At 46.1% G+C, this 23,468-nt stretch overlaps 1 protein-coding gene across 2 annotated transcripts in view; it reads left to right on the top strand.

The window, feature by feature from the left end:
* The window catches only part of AIFM3 (AIF family member 3), a 337,117-nt gene that overhangs the window by 45,823 nt on the left and 267,826 nt on the right, over positions 1-23,468 (top strand). For both annotated transcript variants that reach the window (XM_078667038.1, XM_078667037.1), the window contains exon 2: positions 12,620-12,859. In XM_078667038.1, the coding sequence (XP_078523164.1) occupies positions 12,829-12,859 (31 nt within the window). In that variant the 5' untranslated portion in view covers positions 12,620-12,828. The remainder of the gene's footprint in view (positions 1-12,619; positions 12,860-23,468) is intronic.

Genomic DNA, 23,468 nt, shown 5'->3' with positions numbered 1-23,468 from the left:
GGGTACCATGAACCATAGTGGGTTTTCTGGGTTGATAATGGCAACTTAAATGCTTAACTTTAATCACAGAGGGTTAATTTTGCAGTATATTTCAGTCTTCTATATTCATCTCGGGAGTGCTCTGTATGAAAACATGTTTATATCATTTATACACTGTTTTTAGGTCTGGCCTTTGAGACAGCTTCTGATGTCAGGACAGACTATTGTTTTCCAAAAATAATGTTTAAAATATACATAGAGGGGCTTTTGGGGAGCAGGATAAATCAAGTGTTCTAGGAAGTTGTCCACAGTTTCTTTCTGCCAACCCCAGCCTACAACATGGGGCAAAGGATCACCACACTTCACCCATTAATTAGCTCTCTTCGCTTACAGTGACAGCACAAGGTTTGAGCACATTGTTTATTTCCCCTTAAAAATAGTTCCTTTCTCTCCAGTGACAAAGTTGTTTCAAAGTGGACTTTTTAAATTTCATTTTTCCTGTTAGCTTTAAAACAGCAGCCATTTATTCTGACTGCGCCTCAGATGTCCAGTTAGATGGTAATTTATTTTCTCCTTTTTAAAGTTGCTGTTATAAAGTATTGAAGTGACATTGCAGCTGCCTGCAATATGAGTACTAGTTTGAGTGAAGATGTCCTCTGTAACGATAAATACAAGGCACCACTGAAAGAGTTTTTAGAAAAACATCACTACTAAAACATGAGTGTTTTTTTATTATTTGATATTTTCGGCACAAGCATATGGTGGTCACATTTAAGTGGTGGCAGGTTTTTTTCTCTATTTTTATGGCATATGCTTGCAATGACAAATGTAAAAAAAAAAACTTTGCACCAGGATATTCTAGGCCAGACATATTTGCTTTGCCAGGGCTTGATTTCCTCAAACTACTTTTTATGTTAGAGCTATTCAGTGATAACATGTACACCTATTCTAAGAAGGCTCAGCGCAATGAGCGCTGGTGGCGGAGATGTTTGTTCGGCCCCAGTTCACATGTTCAGATCCTGGAAAAAACAACAATACATTTCTTACTTCCAAGGTCAATGAAATGATGACCAGTTTACAAAGGTTAATAATAATTACAAGAAAAAATCTTCAGTTTAAAGAAGTATGGATTAACATGTGGTTATTCTCTCCACAATGAAAGAGTAATGCTGCTGTTGTTTCCTGCTGCTGTGTTCTGAACTCGAGTCAAGCACAAAGGTGGATCCCTCAGCAGAATAAAGAATCATTCATACCTCTTTGAGCTCTGAACACCGAGGCTAAAGAGTACAGAATGGAGGGCAGGTCTTCACGGAAAATGAATAGCTCAAAAGTGTTCCCTCCTGCGACCTTGTCAAGGATAGGGTGGGCATAGTCAAGGGGACATAAACTCACTGGGTCCATACCATTGGCTGGAAAACGACCCAGCATTTTCTCCACTGTGGCTACTGAATAGTGGTGGATTTTGTAATTCTGGGGGGGAGGGAATGACCCACTCTTAAACTTTGTGGGTTCATTGAGAAATTGAATATTACCTTGTGAATCTGAATACCGCGCCATGGGCCCACAGTAATTCCTCATTTTCGCCCAGAGTTTCATCCAGACATTCTGGTTCCTCTCAGCGACCAAAGCATTAAAGTTAAAAATACCGACCCAAGGTGTTACCGTGGATGTCGTAATCCTGAGGGGGTGGCTCACTCCTGTTACCGGCCTCAGGGGGATTCACTTAATTTTTTTATTTTGAGAGTTTTATATAGTGCTGGCTAGACCCGGAGGTATCAGAGCGCTTTACATAAGGTTGCACAGAAATTACAAAATTACATCAGTTACACGTTACATCCGCTACTAGAATTATTATTTTTTTTTTTCTCAAGAGAGTAGAAGACGAAATAAATGGAGCTTAGAATGATAAGGGGGTATAGATAAATATATACAACACATTAAAGAGCGAGAAGGGGAGACAAATAGAGTGGATAGGGGGAGAAGAGGAGTGAGAAGGGAGAGGAGATGTCGACGGTAGGAGAGACGAAGGGAAAGTCTGCCCAATGACCGACTGGTTAGGTGACAGCCGAGGAGGGAATCCACAGCCAGTCTCCCCTTTAGCTCTCAAGGTAGCTCCATCGGGCATCAGTCAGATAGCTAGGTCTCTAGGTTACATCAGTAACATGTAAATAGCATATAAGACGAGATTAATGGCGCAAGGAAAGGTAAGGGGGTAAGGGTAAAAGGGTAAAGAGGAGCAAGATACAACGGGGAGACGAAGGAAAACGTCTGCCCAATGTCCGGCTGGGTAGGTGATGGCTGAGTGGGAAGTCCATAGCCCATCTCCTCTGTAGCTATCAAGTTAGCTCCACCGGGCATAGGTCAAAGTGCTAGGTCTCCGCTGTCGGTGTCAGACCATAAATTGCAGGTTACATCGTTACAAAAGGTTACTCAGTTATTAGAGCCTGGCAACATAGTGACAAGTAAGATCGAGACAAACAAAAAGGACATATACGTAAGGGAACAAGTAGGCAAGGGGAGCTATTCAGGAAAGAAGGGCGTAAGAGCAGGGGAAGTAGAGAGAATGGAGGAGGGGAAGAGCGGGGGAGGGTGATAAAACATAGCATGGAAAGAGAGGGGGTGACGGGGATACAAACCGGTAGACAAGTCAGAGCTGCGTCCAAAGTCCAGTAAACTGCGATCCCAGGGGAAGTGGTATCATTTCCCCATCTCTGTTGCAAGAGGCTCCCTAAACGCAGTGGACTCTCTCAGAGGGGTCACTGAGACTCCAAGGCCTACAAACTGGATCCTTCCTCAAAAAGGGGAGAGGGAGTGCTTTGGCAAGGGGTGCCATACCATACCTCAACTGTGAGTGGGTCCCTAGGCACTGTGGTCTCTCTCAGCGGGTTTGCTGAGACTCCAGATTATAAATATTGGATCTTTCCCTAACAAGGGGAGAAGGAGTGCTTAGTTAAAGGGTACAAAAAGGACGGGGGCTATGCGGTGTAGCGGGCAAGGGGAAAGATTCAGTTGAGAGGGGATAGGAGCAAATGAAGTAGAAAATGAGAGAAAGAGTGCTAAATGGGAGCAGATATATAGACAGGAGACAAGGAAAAAGAATAGTTACAGAAATTTGATGGGGGTGGGCGAGACAGGGAGACGGGGAGAGAAACTGTGCCCAAAGTCCGGCTGGGTAGGTGATGGTCAGGGGATGAACCAAGGCCGATCTCCTCGATAGCTGAACAGAGCAGCTCCACCGGGCGTCGGACATAGTGCTCGGACTCCACTGTCAGTGTGGAGATCGTGAGTACTCAGAGATTGTCAGATTTAGGGGGGGAGAATCCATGGTCCGAATGAATTCCAGATGTCATCTTGAGGTCAGACACAGTCCAGGAGGGACCTCCGCTGTTGAGCTATAGAAGCATGCATATCTTGCTTAAGTTCCTGACACAGTTCGGTTTTAAAATCCCGGAGGGGAGTGACTAGGTCTTCCCTGGTGAGGGCCATATTCCTCGTCGCGGGATCTGTCTTGTTGGGCGGGTGGCTCTTATCTGTGATGGCGAAATAGTGGGAGACTTTGTTTGTCACCTTCTTTGGTGGCATAGAGGCAGAGCAATGGACGGCACACCAAGCAAGCCACTCTTCCTGCTTTTGCTTAAGTCCTGTGCCGAGACTCCCGACTCCCGACGTCCTGCATAGTCCTTTGGGACTTGTTATGAAACCTCAGTGAGGCAACACAGGAAGTGCATATGATGGCATGCACTGATTACACAGTCTAACAGCAAAAGCAGGTGCAAAGTGATGCTACTGCAAGCTTTACACAAAGGCTTTTGTTCACTCCTGCATCTTCCTCACGTTGTAAATGTAAATGTAAATGTACAGGAATTTATATAGCGCAAAATCACCGAGCGGTTTCTAAGCGCTTGCTTAGGGAACCCGTCCTGGTATTCCCCTGTGAGATAACCCCGGCAGGGTATCCACAAGGTGAAAGCCAGGCATCCCGCCGCGAGGGGCCGTTGTGGAGATTAAGCAAGCTATTGCCCAGAGTCGCAGAGTGTGAACCCGTGAATTGAGTAGGCACCGGAGCGAGAATTGTCGAGTCCATGGACATTTTAGGACTCAAGACCCCGCCGAGCTGGGAATTGAACCCTGGTCCCGGGCTGACCTCTGCTTCCAGGTCTGCCTCCTCTAACCAGTGAGCCACACTTCTCCGTTAAAAGGGACAGCATCACCCTCCAATGATCCTTTACCTGCTCTGCTGCCTCTGGTGCAACTGCTGCTTTAATGTTGGAAACCTGCACCGCTGTGGCCATGCTGCACCCAATCTCTGTGTGAGGAGAGGTTGCTCTGCTTTTGTCTTTCCTGTATAGTGATGAGATGTTTAGATTGCACTTACCTATTTGAAGAAGCTTTCACTGCTGGGGCCGTATTATCGGAGTAACCCGGAGGCACAAAGGGGGTTTGTGCCTGCTTTGCGTGCACTTTGGTATTACAGAAGGGGCATCAGACCCTTGTGTGTCCCCTTCAGTAGTACTGATCGCGCTGACACACATAAAGCACCAGCACTAGCATAGGTTATTCCCTTATGTGCATGGTTGCGTACCCCCATGCAAATGAGAGAATCCCTTTTCCTCTGTGCCCGTGCCATATTACAGATGCATAGAATCAGATGAACAGGAGTACATCCGTGACCCCAGTCGAGACCTGGTTAGAGTATGCATACAAAGACAATGTCTCAACCGGTAATCATTCACAAGGCAATTAAACAAAAGAATTAATCAAACAGAGAGATGGAAAAAAAGGGAGACCCAAAGAAATCGTAGGAAGACAAAAAGGTTCTTATTTGCCAGTAGTTATAAGAGCACTACAGTACATTGTATATATAAGTAACCATAAGGGGGGTTGTGCACTAATCATGCTTGTGACAGTGAACGTAGCAGTGACATAATGAGGTGAAAAAACAGTGTGACCGGCACAAAAATACAACAAAATTGGTGGTCAATAACAGAAAATGAAGGTATATACAAAGTAAGTATTCCGCTCTAAATTATTTAAATTTACCACATTGATGCCAGAGGTAATACTGGGTGGTCGACGTCATTTTGACCTGTCTGAGTTCAGGTCGTCATAAGGACCAGGTTACTTGAATTGTTCAAGTGTTGAATAGTTGGTGAATGGTCCAAGTCAGAGGGCAAGGGAGGGCAGGTAGTCCAAGTAATATCTGCTGGAGTATCAAGCTGGTGGGGCAGTGAAGAACTAATTACGATCCACAAGGAGTGTAAACAGAAATGCAGGCAGGTGCAAAAAACGGTTGAGTTGAGATCCAGAAGAAAAGGCTAACAAGCGGCTCAAGTGAAACAGGCGAGGTCGTCAAGGTAGAGGCGATCCTCGTGTTGATGAAGAAAATCAGGCAGGCCGATGTCGAGAAGAGTGGGCGGAAAGGTGCCGCAACAACAGAACCACTTGAAGTACTTGCGGTCTGCGGGGGAGTGAAGGAAGGCCAAATTAGGGAGGCGAGGCCTGTGCGAAGCTGCAAATAGCAATCGGGGTCTAAGGTAAGGGCAATAAATGAATTAGAGCAGACCGGCGAGTGAAGCGCCCCGTCAAGGTGCCCAAAACAATGGCCCTGCGACTTGGACCATTCACTAACTATTCAGCACTATAACAATTCAGGTAACCTGGTCCTGATGACGACCTGAACTCAGACAGGTTGAAAGGCCGTCGACCACCCAGCTTTTTCTCTGGCATCAATGTGGTCAATATAAATAATTTAAAGCGGAATATTTACCTTGTATATACCTTCATTTTCTGTTATTGACCACCAATTTTGTTGTATGTTTGCGCCGTTCACGCTGTTTTTTCACCTCATTGTGTCACTGCGCCATGCACTGCCCCAAGCACGATTAGTGCACAACCCACTTATGGTTACTTATATATACAATGTAGTGTAGTGCTGTTATAACTACTGGCAAACAAGAACCTCTTTTGTCTTCTTATGATTTCTTTGGGTCTCCCTTTTTTCCATCTCTCTGTTTTATTAAGTGTTTTGTTTAATTGCCTTGTGAATGATTACCATTTGAGACCTTATCTTTTGTATTACAGATGCAAGCACAGAGGCAAAGAAGCTGTCAGGAGGCATACTGACAGGGCGCCCCCTGATGGCAGCCCTCTGGAGGATGGAAAGGGAATCCCATGGACCCCCCAGACATCCCCTTGCAAGTGGGTGCAGTCACTCACTGCACCCGCCTCCAAGGGGCTGTCTAATACCCCTTCAAAGACTGCATGCCGTCTGCACAGTGAAACACGGAGCAGCTGCTTCAAACGGTCTGTTTTATACCTGAATGCGCTGCCCCAGGGCAGCACAAATTTGGGGCTTCCCTGGGGGCAACGCATTCACTATAATGCAGGGCATTTTCCTGGTTAGCGCTAGGTGCACCTTTTGAAAGGTGCGCCCAGCTCTAACCAGGAAAATGCGCTGCATACGTAATACGGCCCATCGTGTTTTAATCTTTGCGTTTGCCTTAAGCAAGCACACTTTGTTGCAGCCGGTGCTATGTGTTAAAACAGAAATCCTTTCTGATCACATTGTAGCTCTATACACCACTGCTTGATTATAATTATTGTTTTCTTGTTGTCATTTTGCACACCTATGCACAGATTTATCAACAGTTTGCACTGGTACAAAGTTACAAAAAATGCTACAAACTGTGCAAAGTGTTGCTAGGGCACTTACTTTCTGCACAAACATATTTTAAGCTGAAATGTATCCCTGAAAGTAATGCAAATATCAGTTTGTCCTACTTTGCATTCACTTTTCGTCAAGCGACGTCCCATGGGTGGTACATGGTCATTCTCACGCGCCCTCCCATGGTGTGTGATGAAAAGCCTATCTACTAAAAATTAGGTAGGCACTAACGATATTTTGACTACAATATGTTTATAGCACAATATATAAAACTTCATAATTCTGGTAGTGTACCTGCTTAATCTCTAAATGCACACTCTGACAAGACTCATCTAAAAATATACGATCTAAAGCCATACAGATAAACAAACCTTTTTAAAAACTGCAGTTTAAGGTCTTAATTCAGAAGAGTGTACTAATAAGACTTTCATAACAAAACTGTCCAAAATAGATCTTGATAACCCTCCTCTAGGTTCTCGCTGGGAATTAAATTTTCTAAAATATTATCTCACCCTTAAGTCCCTCAGTCCTTACCTTGCTCCCGCTTCCCCATCCCAAGCAGTGGACTTTCAAATCAAATTATTAACAAGTCTGTCTTTTATGTCTGGCACATATTGCATGACATGAGAGTCTGGAATGAAATGAGTACTGTGCTACTGCAAATTAATGTTTGATAGAATATGATCTAGCTCCCTGGACACAGTTTGCAGACCTCAATGCTATGTCCAGACTTTGATGTGTCAATATCCATAAATAAATTGACAGGTGAGATAGCAACTAATGAAACTCCTAACACTGTCCTTTTCAGTAGAGTGGTGATTTATTTTAGTACCATTATTTGTACTTAAGTATATAAAAATTGTTAATCGATAGATTGAAAAAATATATTCTGCTAGTTTGTCTTAGTTTTATCAGTGTGTTAAGTTTTGCTTCACTTAGCATGAGTCAACTAAGGGGCATATTTACAAGAGCATTGTGCCACCGGAGCTTCACTTTTTGCAAATCTCCGGTGGCGCTGTGCCCAGCTCCATATTTAGAAAGGCGGCGCTACACCAACTTTGCATGACTTAACGCCGCCTTGTAAATATGGTCCTCCTTGACGAAGTTTTCTGTGGCAAAAGGGCGTGCAATGGGTGTTGCGGTGGGCGTTCCCACGCAACACCCATTGCTTTTTGACACTGCTCCAGGTTTACACGGATCTGTGCCTCTGAGGCAGTGCCAAAAACGTACGCCTCCCCAGGGAAGGTGTAAGAGTGGCGAAACGCGAAGAAATATTTTTATTTCTCCACGTTTTTTCCTCTTTCTATGTGTGCTGTAGAATGCAGCACACATAGAAGGAGCAAAACACAATTAATGATTGTTGTTGTGCAGGAAGGTATCACTTACAGAAAAACAACAATCATCCCTACAATGCAGGCACCTTTGCATCATGGTGCAAGGGCGCTTTCACTGGTGCTACGCTGCTTTCTTGAAGATGTCCACTGCTACGCCTTCAGGACATGGCACTTTCCCTGGAGGGGATAAGACAGTGGCATGGATTACTTTGTTAATATCAATAGAGCTGCTAGATTATAGGTGCCCACAGGGGTATTTTTAAAGCTTTCTGTCTCATCTGCTAGGTTACCTGCCTTACTGTCTGGATTAAAAACCTAGGCAAAGTGAGCCACCCATGCTTCTGCTGCATGCTAGTTCTCATTTTTTGGGCCTGAGTGATCAGCGAGAAATACGCGGTTTATGACATCCCAGAAACATTTGCTATCCCCAGTAATTCCTGCCCATGCTGCATTCCTAAGATCCTCATTATGAGTCTCTAAAGGAGGTTTACAGGTTAAATGTGCTTGATGGACCCTAATGATCCCACGCGGACTCTGTTTAAGCGCCACCAAAAGTTGTCTGTGTGCTGTGGAGCATGCTAAATTAAACCACCTGTGAAGCGGTGCATGTCATTTTCATGTCTTGGTATGAATAAGATTTGTTGGCTAACTGTTACAAAAAAATTTACATTTGAGCTGGGATCAGCTTCAGGTGTCAGGCCGGTAATATGGAATGGAATCAAATTCATGGTAAATCAGTACTTTCAAGAAGGAAGTAGCGTCAACTCTATACCACTTAATATTCCTGCCTGTGTTGGCGCTATATTCCAGTTCTCCCGTCCTTATATCTTCACAATCAGTCCTAAATTGTAAATTGACGGTCAGATGAAGGGGTTTATGATCTCTAATGCAACTGACGATGATCTAAAATCAATTAATAGGGTAATAAAATCCATGGAATGGAGAATAAAATCGACAGCACTGCCCTGGCCGGAGCCTGTGAAGGTTGGAACATATGTATCCCCTTCTGGTGTTATATCACTTACTGCCACTACCTTATTTCCTATTATGAGCTCATTTAGGGCATCTCCATAAGGGGGTATGTTTGAAGTAGGTGATATTCCCCAAAATCTTGTCTATAAAACCACAGACTGGGTGTCTGCTGAACTCGCAAATAGGAATATTGAAATCTCTTGTCCCAAAAAATAATAGCTGCGGTTTATGCTGAGTAGTGAACTTAGTCAAAATGGTATCTAGTGAGTGTGTGACCTCTGTGGACCGATTTTCAAAGATATAGTAACAATAAATCCGGTGAACCTGGAAAAGATAAACATGTGGAGCAGTGCACTATGTTGACACCAGCGCAACAAATTTGAATGGAAATAAGAATCGCCAAACCCCCTTTGTGCCTACCCTCGATGGACGTGGTGCCGGGTAACAAGAGGCACAAAAATCGTCATTGTGGAAGTCCTCTGTAACCCAGGTCGCTTGGAAATAAATTATGTCAAAGTTCTTTATAAAATTCAGTCAGTCTGTTTTTAGCAATTTTGTTTGAAACAGGCTAAGTTCCAAGGGATCAAATTTAAGCCTCTGCCATGAATAGTACATGAATAGTACTATGGCTTTGAGTTGGCAGAGAATGTTGATCATTCATGAAGCAGCACAGAGCTTGATTTTTGCATAAAGGTCAACTTGTGTGGTGGGCGGTGGGTTAGAATGAGTGGGAAGATCCGGGGTATGTAGTCATTCAACGGTCCGCATAGATCCAGAGAGACGGATCTAATAATTAGTTTAAGGTTGGAAGTTACCCCTTTCCAAAGGATAAGGGGGGAAATAGCGGATAGAATTCTGGGATTGAGATGGTGGTCTATAAAGATATTCCAAAGGATGGACCTAGATTCTTCCAGGTAATTTTGCCAAATAGTTTAGGCATTGCAGGAGTGTTTTAACCAAGGTTAGCCTTTTGAAATTTATGACTACACAGTCCCCTGTAGATCCCTTGGCTCTTTGGCCAACCCAGCAGACCCTTCTAGCGACAAGTATTTCCTGGGTTAGGTCCTTACGCCAGCCAGCGTTTTTTCCCAGCTAATGTGCAAATTTACAGATAAGGTTCAGGCCATCTTCTCTCTGCATGGAGGATAAGGAAGGACTGATTCTAATATGATGACGTAGGAGATGCAAACTAAGGAGAGTTATAGATGAATACCTTGTTCCCCCAGTGTCTGACTCTTGGTCTATTTTCCTTGTGAATTTCATTGTGCGTGCCAAATGAAATGCAGCGCGCACAACAAATTTTGTTTTATTTATTTATTTGTTTACTTACCTCCGTTCGGCCGTATTTCATAGTTTACTATCCCCCTCTCTGCTCCTCCCCCGTCCCGCCCCGCAGCACTCCCTCCACGAGCCGCGACTGACCCTGAAACAGGCATGATCCGAGATAGAAAGGAAAGCTTTTTATTGAGTCTAACATCAACATTCTTAGCAAAGGGGGTAGGTGCAGTGTAGAGGGGGTGATCTGATGGCCAACTAGAGGAGAACCAGTGTTATTTCACTTGCTCAAACAGTAGAATCCTTGTTTTGTTGGCATTGCATATGGCTTATTCGCAACCAATGCAAGACATCCAGTAAACCTTTGTTAAAGTTCACTTGGAACAGTGGGAATGCACTTAAAAGTAAGGAGCAACGGAGTATCCTCAGCATAAGAAATCATGACCAAGACTCAATGAGTTTAGTTGAGGCAGCCATATAGATGTTAAACGATGAGGGGCTGAGGAAGAGCCCTGCGGCACTCCAAACGCTAAGTGCTTGCTGGAAGACCTGTAAGAGGCAAGCCAGATTGCTTGTTCTCTACCGTCCCAAAAAGATTTCAGTCACCCCCAAGCCGTGCTTCTGATACATTGGGGCAGATTAGGATACCGGTTTTTCCGTATCCTCCGTGCCGGCGGAAGCCTCGGCCGGCCCGGAGGATACGGAAAAACTGCAGCGGACCCACCAAAGACCCACCGCCACATTAGGATGGCTGGTGGGTCAAGGTTTACGTCCCCAGCTTTTCCGCCGCGGTTGGCTTACAACCGCGGCGGAAAAGCCCTAATATGGTGGCTTTCCGCCGTGGAAAAGCATACGGAGCTTCACTGCGGGGGCCCGTTGCGGGCCCCCTGGGTGAAGGGGCGGTGGGGGTGCACATGGGGGGTACCTATGGTACCCCCCTGCATTTGTATGCAGTAATCGGCAGGCACCGCACGGTTCAGGGACGTCATGGCCTATCGATCCCCTTGCCAGTGCCCCATGCAGCAAATTACCCGTCCCTCAGCTCATACAAGCTATCAGTGATCAGTACCACTGTCACTCCCGAAATGATCCTTCGTCAGCAGGTTCTACAGATCATAATCTGAGAAGCTAGTGGCCACCTCTAGCAATAGACACACAATGGGCCTTTAGCGCACTGCTCTATACTCCTCAGCGCTTGGTGTTGCAGCCTCACCACAGCCCACTTCTCCCTGTCTGCCCACCTTCTATTGTGGGGAGAGTCCTGTGGGGACTTGTAGTGAAGGGCAATGTCACTGTGGGCTATCCCCAATGCGAGGTTCAAAAAGGTATTACCAACATTTATCTTGGTTTCCGAGGATATAACCCAAGGAGGCAGGTCTCAACCACATGGAGCCTGCTACGGCTCAATGTACATTCCATGTCTGCTGTTACCTGAAACCAGAAGAGGTTGATTATTGTTCAGCCCCCACACCATGTGTAGAAAGCCTGCATCAGCCAGGGCACACCTGGCGCAACTCACGTCAATAGTGTGTAACATGATGTTCAGTCTGTGTGGCAGGAGGTATGTACAGTGTAAGTAGCAGGTAGCTGAATTGAATGTACTATAATCTTGTGTTGAGCGCGGGTGTGTAGTTGTTCAACTCATTAGAGTTCGTTAAATGCAAGGACAGAGCTCAAATATACCCCCCTGAGGAGGTCTGACTTTGATATATATGTTACTAGTTCTGGGGACATTCAGTGTCTTTGTTATTTTGGAAACTACATCAAGGAACCTTTGGTGTAAGCATAAAACACATATTCTATCCTTATATGATGTCTACAAGGGCAGACAGTGTATATTAAATATGTCAGGAGAGTGGTGAACCTTGGCAGATCTCACATGGCATTGCAGTGTAAACTTACAAGAATATCCCCAGCCGTGCCCTTTGAACTCTACCAAGAGGGAGCCATCTTGCCCTGTTCCATTCTAGGTCCCCAGTGCAGACCACAGCATTCAATGTATCATGAGTTCACCTTGTTACATAGATTTCAGACACGAGAAGGAAGTTCAACTGGTCCAAAGGCCTTGTTGGGTAGAGAAGTTACTTCTATTTGTTGTAGGCGAATGCGTCAGTGAGTCACACTCACTCAGACTTTAGAAGCTCACTGTTCTTAGGGTGCAAAGTTCTTGGCAGGCCGCAAAGCCTGTTGCCTCTGACTTGATTTGATTTTTCAAAATATCTGCTTCTTAATGGGAAATCCGACTGTTTGTGTGCATCGTGGGCTTTGGCATGCATTCACATAGCCTGTTTTTCTTGTGTCTACCTGACAGTAACAATTTAGTATGTGTTGTGGCTTCTACATCCAGGCAGTTATTTGGGACGCCAACTGACCTGTCAATTCTGGTTCCCCACAGGCCAGGAAGACCTACTGTTCCTGGGGATGGTGAGAGACGGTTTTTCATGCTAGAGGACTCAGCGGGACTTTGGCAACCCCGGTGAAGGCTGCTTCTTGAGTGCTCGCAGTATGCCTCAGCGGCGTGACCCCTCTGGAGACCTGGATGGAAAATCCCAAAGCTGTGCGACTTGTTGCCCGCCTCGCTCCTCAGCGCTGGATTAACTCGCCATGGGAGGATGTTTCTCCAAGCCCAAGCCAGGTAATGTTCTCCTGCTGGGGCCCACCTTCTGGAAGTAGGTCACACACATGTGCGTGCTCTGTGGGGAGACGGCTCTGCCATTCGTTAATTCTGCTGCCCTGCCAGGGCAGGATTAAAGACCCCAGCAGGTTCCAGCTAATCCATGGAAAAAAGCATTCCTTCCCACCACCTCCCCCAGCATGCATGCAGCTCCGTTGTACGAGTAAACAGCTCCCACATCAGCCAACAGCTTGAGGGAGAGCAGAACCAACTGGAGACCTTTTAAAGGGGCCATCCGGTGAATGATGTCACAATACTTCTCAAAACCCAAGTTGACATCTTCAAACAAAAGAACTTTCTAGAATGCTTATTGTTGGTGATTGGTAGTGATGTAGGACTGGAGGAAGTGAACTGTTCTTTTCGCTTTACCTGATTTCTCCTTTCAGCGTCGATTAAAAAGAATGATTTCTAAGGTTCGGTGATATTCAGTATCTGCTGCTCACTCCACATTTGAGGAGCAGAGCGAGCTTTGAGCCCACCTGAATATTTGGTACTGTGGTGTCCGGATAAATTGGAGTGCTATGTACAGGCCTAGCTACTACAGTGCATAGCTGTGACTGGCTTCTCTGTGGCATAACGACCTGAGCTAATGAGTGTGGCCATTAACCCTCCCAGGAACACTTTTTACGCTAATGAGAATGCTCACTGTGGCAGAGAGCCATGCAGTGCTTAATTTGTGCCGAAGGTTGCAGGTGGTGGCTTCGATGCTTATTTTTGCAGATCAGGACACATTTTTCACACTCTGTCTTTGACCAAGAGAAAGACATAAAAGGACAGTAAAGGGAGAAAAGAATGAGTAAAAGAAAGATGGGAAAACGGTGAAAAAGGTAGCAAGTAGAACAAAAAGAATTTATAAGAGTGATATAAAGAAACAGTAAGTTTCAGCTGGAAAAAGGTGGCATGAGGTGAAATCAAGGCAGCCTTGGCATTCAGCAACCTTGGCACCCCGAAGAAGAACCTTGTGCCCCTGCACTTATTTTTCTTTTTATACTTTAAGCACTGGCCATGAGTCAGTTTGTTACTCATAACTAAAGCGCCCAGTTTTCCATTTTTGCTGATTTTTACAGATAAATACAGACCGAAAACAATAAATGTTATGTCTGTATTTATTTTTAAAGATTGAACAATACAGAAAATAGGTTTTCTTCTGAACAGTTCCCACTAGTGTCAATCATGCATGCTGGGTCAATAGCAGTGCAGATTGAATGTTTTTTTGTGTACATTTTTTATTGCCCTTTATCAGATTGACATTAAGCCTGCAGTAACCATTATCACAATTACATTCTTCATGCTGCAATACAGTGTTCAGTCATCATTATCAGTGTCTTATATCATACACGGTCACTTCTGTATCTGCATGAATCTCAGGATGGTTACCCCTTCAGCCTCACAGTTATGTATAAAGTTCTTTAACATTATAGTATGTAGGGGTTATTTCCCGTGGCTTCCGTTTTGATTATCCATGTTGTAAGTATCAATAATCTGTTCATGGGCTTGTCTGTCTGAATTAGGGGTTCCTATAAAGGGGTCTCCCGAACAGTACCTTTCAACCAAACTAATAACAAACATATGCAGAGTGGTGTATAATTTCCCAGGAGTCAGTAAGATTTCAGTCAAGGGGGTTATTGTAGGGTCAAGCGAGTCGGGTGATGATAAGGGTGTTGGGGGGAAAACCCAGTGGTGTAATGACACTTGAGGGGAACCCCCTGCAAAGAGCATGGAGGGGGGCCCCCACACTCCAGACTCAGTCAGGAACTCTCAGATCCGGGGCCTGCCGACCATGCACCAGTGGTGGCTGGTGGATCCTAAAAGAGGTGGAGCGAAAAGCTGAGATGCAAGTTGAAGGAGCAAGTGAGTACAGCAAGCACACCAAACTGAACGGAGAGGGTTCAGGGTTGGCCTTCCTGAGAGGGACATCCCCCAGCAAGAAACAAATAAAAAGGTTCAAATGCTGCATTGTATTTACAACATAAACTTCAGAAAACTTGGTATAAAATTTTGAAAAACAGGTGTTCGACTGGCACATTTTACAACAGAAGGTTCAAGAAATGTCATTAGTAGCAAGTCGAAAGAAACCAATGGCATAATACTGAATAGCCTGGTTTGCTAAATCCTGTCCCTTCATGGCTCAGTACAGGGCTCTTACTCGTAGAACACGCTTCTGAATAAAAATCTCCATACATACTTATTAGCGTGCAGAGCACTAGTTATGATAAAGCTCACATCCCCAGATACTCAGTATAGGACTACTCTGCTAAGATGAATGAAAGAGGAGGATTTATAAAGGGCAAAACAGCTGTTCCAGCAGGAGCGTCCTCGCGCTAATTGAAGTCCTTTCTGTTCAGTACATACTACATGTTAGGTTGAGAGCTCTCCACTCAGCAATTAACAGGGCTCATTGCTCAGCACCATGGGCCCCCTCTTCTATACCACACCCCCTACTCACTAAAGGGTTAATTGGTGAGTACAATGTTTCCCATCAGCTCAGAACGGTCTTCACAGCACCAGTCTCCATGCACAATCCTATCTCTACATTTCCTGGTTGATTCATGTTAGGCTTGGCATCCTTGGCGTGGTTTCCCATGACTTTTTGCCTCTACCGCCTGCATTTATGACTGTGTACATGATTTTGTTTTTGCTGATTTAGATGCTTTGAGCATTTTACCACTGCTGATCAGTGTTAAAGTGCAAGCGCTCCCTGTGTAAATTTTGATTATGCTTGGTTATCCATGATTGTCATATTTGATTTACTGGTAAGTCCCTGTGAAAGTGCACTGAGAGTGCCAGGGCCTGTAAATCAAATGCTATTAGTGGGCTTGCAGCACTGATTGTGCCACCCACATGGGCAGCCCTGTAAATGTGTCTCGGACCTGCCACCACAGTGTCTGCGTGCTCAGTTTTAAACTGCCATGTTGATCTGGCAAGTGTTCACACTTGGCAGGCCCAAACCTTCCCATCCCTTACCTGTAAGGCACCCCTCAGGTAGGCCCAAGGTACCCCCATGGGCATGGTGCAGTGTAGGTTAAAGTTAGGACGTGTACTGATGTGTTTTATATGTCCTGATCGAAAATAGTGTGTCTTTTGTTTTTCATTGTTGAAAGGCTGTTTATGCCTTAGGTTAACATGGGAGCTGCCTTGTAACATTTTACAAGTGCAACTTGCCATTGAGGCAAGATAGAGAAATTAAGTTTAGGCTCTCTGAACTCAAAATTTAATAACTCACCATTTAGTAAAAGTGTTTTTTTTAATTGTGTGTTTAAAGTTCCATTTTTAGAAAATTTGAATTTTCTTGTTTAATCATCCTGTGTTCCCTGCATGTTTGTGTATTCACCTTCTGGTTTTTGGAGTGACAGGAGCTGGGGTTGTGCATTCACATTAGACAGTCACAAGTGGGGTTGATAGGCTGAATAGACCTTGTCTGCATTTAGAGTGCTGGGGGGGGTGGGGTCACTTGTAAAAATTAAATGATGCCATGGACAACAATACCGTACTTTTAGTACTAGGTAGGGTAGCTTAATTATCCCATCCTTTGACAAATATATTATCTAGAACAACATAAATTCTTGTATTTGTTTTTTGTGAGGCTTCCCACCTCCGAACAGAACACACAATGTATTGTTTTACTTATTTACTTGTTCAGTTTAATTGAAAAATAATTGGAAGTTGGGCTAATATATTTTTTATGCCCTTTTTCTATGTATAAACGAACAAACACATATATATATACACACATATCACTTTTTACATAAATATATACAAACTGTTATACATACATTGATCTGTTGACATTTCTTTTTCAACCATTGTAGCCCAATTTCTTTCTAAAGGATGCTTACTACATGTTAAGATTCAGCATTCCTTCTCGAGTAAGATCAACCAGACCTACAAACAAAGGGTATAACAAGTCTATATCTTTTTTAGACCTGCCTTTAGTCCTTTACCCCTTGCCAACAAAAATTTATTTTCTTTACAACTCAAAATATTTTGGCTGGTGTCTTCTTTGAACACAATGTTGATGCGTTTCAGCCCTCACAATATGGGCCTCATCAGGACTCGGGCTAACGGGATATTCCGTCGTTATCTTGGCCTTCAAATTATATATGTGTCGTTGTAAACTCTCTTATTCCATCAGGGGAAACTATTTTTTACATATCAGTCACTATGCATTATTCCGATGTTGCTTCTCTTATTTTTATTTTTGGTGGGGGGGGAAGAGGCCTTCGTGTTGTATGGATCCCTTACACCAATGCCACAGTTTATATTCACGACACACCTAAATCACGTCCGCAGTCTCTAGTTATTTAATGGGCATACCATCTGACCCACAGACGCCGGCTTATCCATCCTTAAAGTCGTGTCCTGGCTTTTCCCTCTGCGTACTTATTAATTTTCTTGAGAGTTCCGTAGTGTGTACACCTCTTTACCAACGCGAACCGTTAGGCTCTCTGAACTCAGAATTTAATAACTCACCATTTAGTAAAAGTGTTTTTTTAATTGTGTGTTTAAAGTTCCACTTTTAGAAAATTTGAATTTTCTTGTTTAATCATCCTGTGTTCCCTGCATGTTTGTGTATTCACCTTCTGGTTTTTGGAGTGACAGGAGCTGGGGTTGTGCATTCACATTAGACAGTCACAAGTGGGGTTGATAGGCTGAATAGACCTTGTCTGCATTTAGAGTGCTGGGGGGGTGGGGTCACTAGCACCTGAATTGGCTGTGTCTCCTTATCACAATGCTGTCTACACCTTCTGTGGTCCAGCTGGACCAAGGAGACCAAGACTGGTTTGGACTGGGTTCAGAGACCCTTGCCACAAAGAGACCTGACTATTTTCGCTCTTGACCCCGTTCCCCCCGGCTGTGTGCCGTTTGAGCGGAGGGTCAGTCTATGAGCGACACTTCCTGCAGGGTCCCGCACCACTTCCGCCCTGCCTCCCCATCGTGCAGGTCAGCGGTACAGTGGTTCACGGCAACCAGAAATAAATGACGCCTTGGGCCAAGCGCAGCGGACGAGCGCAGCGGGAGCGCCGACTTCGCGCCGAAGTCGCGCACAAGTCAAGCCCGTCTGCGCCCGTCTGCGGCCGACCGGGGCAAGGGGCACGTCATTCTGCCCAACACATTACCTACTCCCCGGCGCAATTGCATGCTCTCCAGGGCTCATGGCCCTTAGCTGCCCCCACATGTTCCTATATTTCCTCCCTCGGTTTTCTTTCTGCTTCCGCCACTCCCCCCCCATCACACGCCCCCTAACTCCCCAGGGGGTGTTGTTAATCCTGGATTCGCTAAAAAGATTTCGGCCTATTATTTGAATACTCAATCAGCTCTAGCTCACTCACATGAACTATCGGTGCTGCTGGATCTCCACTCACCCGACATCTTGTTTCTCACAGAAACCTGGTTTTGTGATGACTCCCTCCCTGTCCTCCTGGCCACTCTACCAGCACCATACTATGCCATACGTTCAGACCGACCTAATGGGAGGGCTGGGGGAGGGGTAGCGGTCATTGCTCGTGCCGATGTCCCGTTTCAAATTCTCACCTTGCCGGACATCGCCACTACAGAGTACCTGGCTATCCGCACTACCTCTACTTCCCCCCCACTCACCTGTATACTCATCTATCGTCCTCCCCAATCGCCCCTACAGTTTCTCCCCAGTTTTTTGGAAGTATTGGCCACGATTACTATTAACAACTCCTCTATTTTACTCCTGGGTGATTTTAACTTCTGGCCTGCTGACCCTGCAGAATGTCCTTCCTCAAAGGAATTCTCAGACACTCTTTTATCTCAAAATTTCATATCTCATCTTCACTCCCCCACCCATGTTAAAGGACATGTCTTAGATCAGGTCTGGTCGCTGAATTGCCCTGTGAATTCCATTTCCATTTCACCCTGTACTTGGTCGGACCACCACTTAATTTCATTTACCCTTCCCATCCTTCCCCCGGTCAAGTCCTCACTTCCAAAAAACGTCTGGGTTCGGGCTTGGGGGCGAGTAGATCCTGACCATCTATCTAATCTACTCACTACCTCCTACCCCCCACTGCAAGGTTTGTCTACTTCCTCCCAGGTTACCTCCATCAATCTGTGGCTCACCTCAGGCTGCGATTCTATCGCTCCCATGAGGCGGGTCACCTCAAAGCGGGAGAAGGACGCAAACCTATGGTTTAATGAGGACCTTAAGACCATCAAGTTAACGGTACGCAGAGCGGAGCGTGCCTGGAGGAGAAACTACTGCCCCTTACTCCGATTGGAGTTCATTAACATCTTGACCCAATACAAACAGGCCATTTTGGTGGCAAAAACAACTTATTTCTCCTCCAAAGTCCTCGCTGCGGAGAACCAATCGAGGGAAATATTCTCGATTGTGCACAACCTGGCATTCTCCGACAGAACCACCTTGAAGCCCACCCCCTCTCTGGAATTATGTCACTCCCTCAATAACTTTTTTATTCAGAAAATTGCTACCATTAAAGCCAATATCCCCCCTCCTTCCTCAGCTTTTGTGGACCCCCAGTGCCCCCCCTCCAAGGGACAACTTGTTGCCCATCCTCCCCTAACCAAGGAATCCCTGGCCTCAATAATCCCGTTAGTTAAATCTGGTTCCCCTCTTGATCCCTGCCCTTCTCATATCCTTCGTCATATTTTTTCCTCCTGCCCTGATCCCCTTCTTCAGGTTCTCAACAGCTCTCTCTCTCAGGGCGTTGTTCCCGCCTCACTGAAATCAGCTATCATCGTCCCTATCCTGAAGAAACCGGGTTCAGATCCCTCTGCCCCTACCAACTATCGCCCCATCTCCCTCTTGCCGTTCTTGGCAAAGGTACTCGAGCGCCATGTCACCTGCACTCTGAGTTCTTTTGTGGAGACGCATGGGATCTTAGCCCCCCGACAGGCAGGCTTCCGCCCCGCACACTCTACGGAGTCCGTAGTACTATCGGTCTTGGACAACCTCAGGGAGGGAATGGACACCAGCCAGACTCAGGCTTTGGTCCTCCTCGATGTCTCTCTGCCGCCTTCGACACGGTTGATCACACCATCTTACTTTCCCGTGTTGGAGCGGCGGGGATCGGGGGCACCGCCCTGGTATGGTTGTCCTCCTTCCTGAGAGACCGCACCCAGGCGGTTCGCCTGGGCGATTTCACTGCGGACTCCCGGAAAGTTCAGTGCGGGGTCCCCCAAGGTTCTTCCCTTTCCCCCCTCTTGTTTAACCTCTACATCGCCCCCCTTATTTTCTCATTGCAACAGATGGAGGTCTCTGTGTATAACTACGCGGATGACCTCCAACTTGTCTTCAATCTGTCTTCTTCCCCTTCCTCTGTCTCTAACTTTCAATCTATTATGATTCATATCCGAGACTGGATGAGCCACAACCATCTGAAACTCAACCCAGACAAGACTGAGCTGGTGTTGACGGGTGGTTCATCCAGTCCCTGGTCTTCTTTGTTTTGGCCCCCTTCCTTAGGTTCCCCTCCTGTCCCCTCCACCTCAGTAAAAACACTAGGCATTAAACTCAACCCCCAGCTTACCCTTCACTCCCAGGTCAGTTCTGTGGTGTCTTCTTCTTTCCTCTCACTGCGCACTATACGCAAGGTGTCCCGATTCTTTTCTTTTGAGGCCCTCAAACTGATTACTTTGGCAATGGTTATATCCCGCCTGGATTATGGTAACGCCCCATATGCCAGTATACCTGCATATAGTTTAAGGCGATTACAGCAGATCCAGAACCAGGCGGCGCGTTTGGTGTTCAAGTTGCCAAAGTTCCATCATGCCACCCCTCTCCTCAAATCCCTGCATTGGCTCCCTGTCCGTGAACGTGTCCAGTTTAAGCTTGCCTCTCTTACTTTTCAAGCTCGACTGGACACGGCACCGGCTTTTATCTCATCTGAGATTACACCCTACTTTCCTACCAGGGAACTACGTTCTTCCACCAAATCCCTTCTTACAGTCCCTCGGTTCCGGAGGAAGAATTGGGGAGGATCGAAATTTGCGACTCTGGCCCCACTCCTTTGGAACTCCTTACCCCCAGAACTTAGAGCCTCCACTCTTTATCTGCAATTTAGGAAACAGTTAAAAACCTATCTGTTTACCAAAGCTTTTAATTAGTCTTCTTAGTTTTTAGTCCCCCTAATCTAGCCTTCACTTTTCCCACCACGTTATTTTCCAGTTATAGCGCCATGAAACCGCCGGTGACCGTGCGCTTAATAAATAATTTTAAATTCAAAATTCAAATTCAAATTCAAATTCAAATTCAATGAGAAAATGCGGTATAAGTATTGGACCTTAAACACCAAGATTTTAGATCATTTCTAGGTACAAGAAGACCCTGCCAAGAAGAAGAGCTGAAGAGCTGTGAGAGGAGCGCTACCTTTCCTGTGTGAGAGGTGAATTGCCCTCCAGTTGCTGTTTCTGGCTGTGGCAGAGAAAACCCCATTCAGTCAGACAGTGTTCCATTCCTACCAAATATTTTTACCCGTGGGGAGCTTCCAGAATGTATTTGATTCCCACATGAGTCATCTTGGGGCACTCCCATGGACCATCCCCTTTCCTCGCCTAGTTCACCCTCTGTTCCAGTGGTGTCACTGCCCTCTGAAGCTTGTTCCCTTTCTGGGTGTTCCCAGTATTCAAGGAATTTTATCCATTGTGTAGCGATAGGGCGCCAGCGTAGCCCTCCCACCTCTTCCCTAATCAGAGCCCTACTTTCAGCACAAGCCGAATAGGTAACGTCTTGTCTCAATGCATTCACCGCTGGGCCAGCAGTTGATTTCCAAGCCAGTTCAAGTTCAAGTTCAAGTTCAGGAATTTGTATAGCGCACTACTCACCCAGAGGGTCTCAAGGCGCTTGAGGGAGGGTGGGTGCATTACTTATCGAAAAGCCAGGTTTTTAGCTGTTTTCTGAAGGAGAGGTGGTTTTGTGTAAGGCGGAGTTGAGTGGGGAGAGAGTTCCAGGTCTTGGCCGCTAAGTGGGAGAAGGATCTTCCTCCCATGGTGGATTTATGGATACGTGGAATGGCGGCGAGGGCTTGATTGGATGATCGTAGTGGGCGGGTGGGTGTGTAGAAGGATAGTCGTGTGTTGAGGCATTCGGGTCCTAGGTCGTAGAGGGCCTTGTGTGCGTGGGTGAGGAGACGGAACGTTATTCTCTTGTTGACGGGAAGCCAGTGGAGTTCTTTCAGGTAGCCGGAAATATGAGCTTGATGGGGGATGTCCAGTATGAGTCTGGCTGAGGCGTTTTGGATGCGTTGAAGTTTTTTCTGTAGTTTGGCTGTGGTTCCTGCGTAAAGGGTATTTCCATAATCAAGTCGGCTAGTGACCAGTGCGTGGGTGACTGTCTTTCTTGTTTCGGTGGGGATCCAACGAAAGATTTTTTTGAGCATGCGTAGGATGTTGAAGCATGATGATGAGATGGCATTGACTTGTCTGGTCATCGAGAGGGAGGAGTCTAGGATGAAGCCCAGGTTACGTGCGTGATCTGTAGGTATGGGTGCAGTGCCCAGGGCCGGAGGCCACCATGAGTCGTCCCAGGCAGAGGGGGATGATCATAAGATGAGGACCTCAGTTTTGTCCGAGTTTAGCTTTAAGCGGCTGGTTTTCATCCATTCGGCTACTTCTTTCATTCCTTCGTGTAGATTGGTTTTGGCGGTGTTTGGGTCTTTGGTGAGGGAGAGGATCAGCTGGGTGTTGTCTGCGTAGGAGATGATGTTGAGGTTGTGTTGGCGCGCGATGGATGCGAGGGGACTCATGTATACGTTGAAGAGGGTGGGGCTGAGTGACGATCCTTGTGGTACGCTGCAGATGACTTCGGTGGCCTCTGATTTGAATGGGGGGAGGCGGACTCTCTGGGTTCTTCCGGCAATGAATGAGATGATCCAGTCTAGAGCTTTTCCTTGTATTCCGATGTTGCTGAGGCGTTGTATAAGGGTGCTATGACAGACTGTGTCGAAGGCTGCGGAGAGGTCGAGTAGGATGAGGGCAGCTGTTTCTCCGTTGTCCAGTAGCGTTTGGATGTCGTCTGTAGCAGCGATGAGGGCGGTTTCGGTGCTGTGTTTGGCTCGGAAGCCGGACTGGGAGGGGTCGAGGGAGTTGTTGGATTCAAGGAAGGCGGCGAGCTGAGTATTGACGGCTTTCTCAATGACTTTGGCAGGGAATGGGAGGAGTGAGATGGGGCGGTAGTTCTTAAGTTAAGAGGGGTCAGCTGTGGGTTTTTTCAAAAGGGCGCTGAGTTCGGCATGTTTCCAGCTTTCCGGGAAGGTAGCGGAATTGAAGGAACAGTTGATGACGTCGCGGAGATGGGGTGCGATGATGGAGGCTGCTTTGTTGAAAATGTGGTGGGGACATGGGTCGGTTGGCGATCCTGAGTGGATGGAGTTCATCAGGCGGATGGAGTCTTCAGTGGTGATTGGGTTCCAGGAGCAAAGGGTGTGAGAATGCTGTTTTGGTTCGGGGGTGGGTGGAGTGGTCTGTTCTTCGGACTGGTTTTCAAAGCTGTTGTGTATGTCGGCGATTTTGTTATGGAAGAAGGCGGATAAAGAGTCGCAGAGGTCTTGGGAGGGAGTGATGTCGTTGATGCCGGCGGTGGGGT

Source organism: Lissotriton helveticus, chromosome 11 (genome assembly GCF_964261635.1).
Source record: "Lissotriton helveticus chromosome 11, aLisHel1.1, whole genome shotgun sequence".
NCBI lineage: Eukaryota > Metazoa > Chordata > Amphibia > Caudata > Salamandridae > Lissotriton > Lissotriton helveticus.
This window is presented reverse-complemented; position numbering and strand designations above follow the sequence as displayed.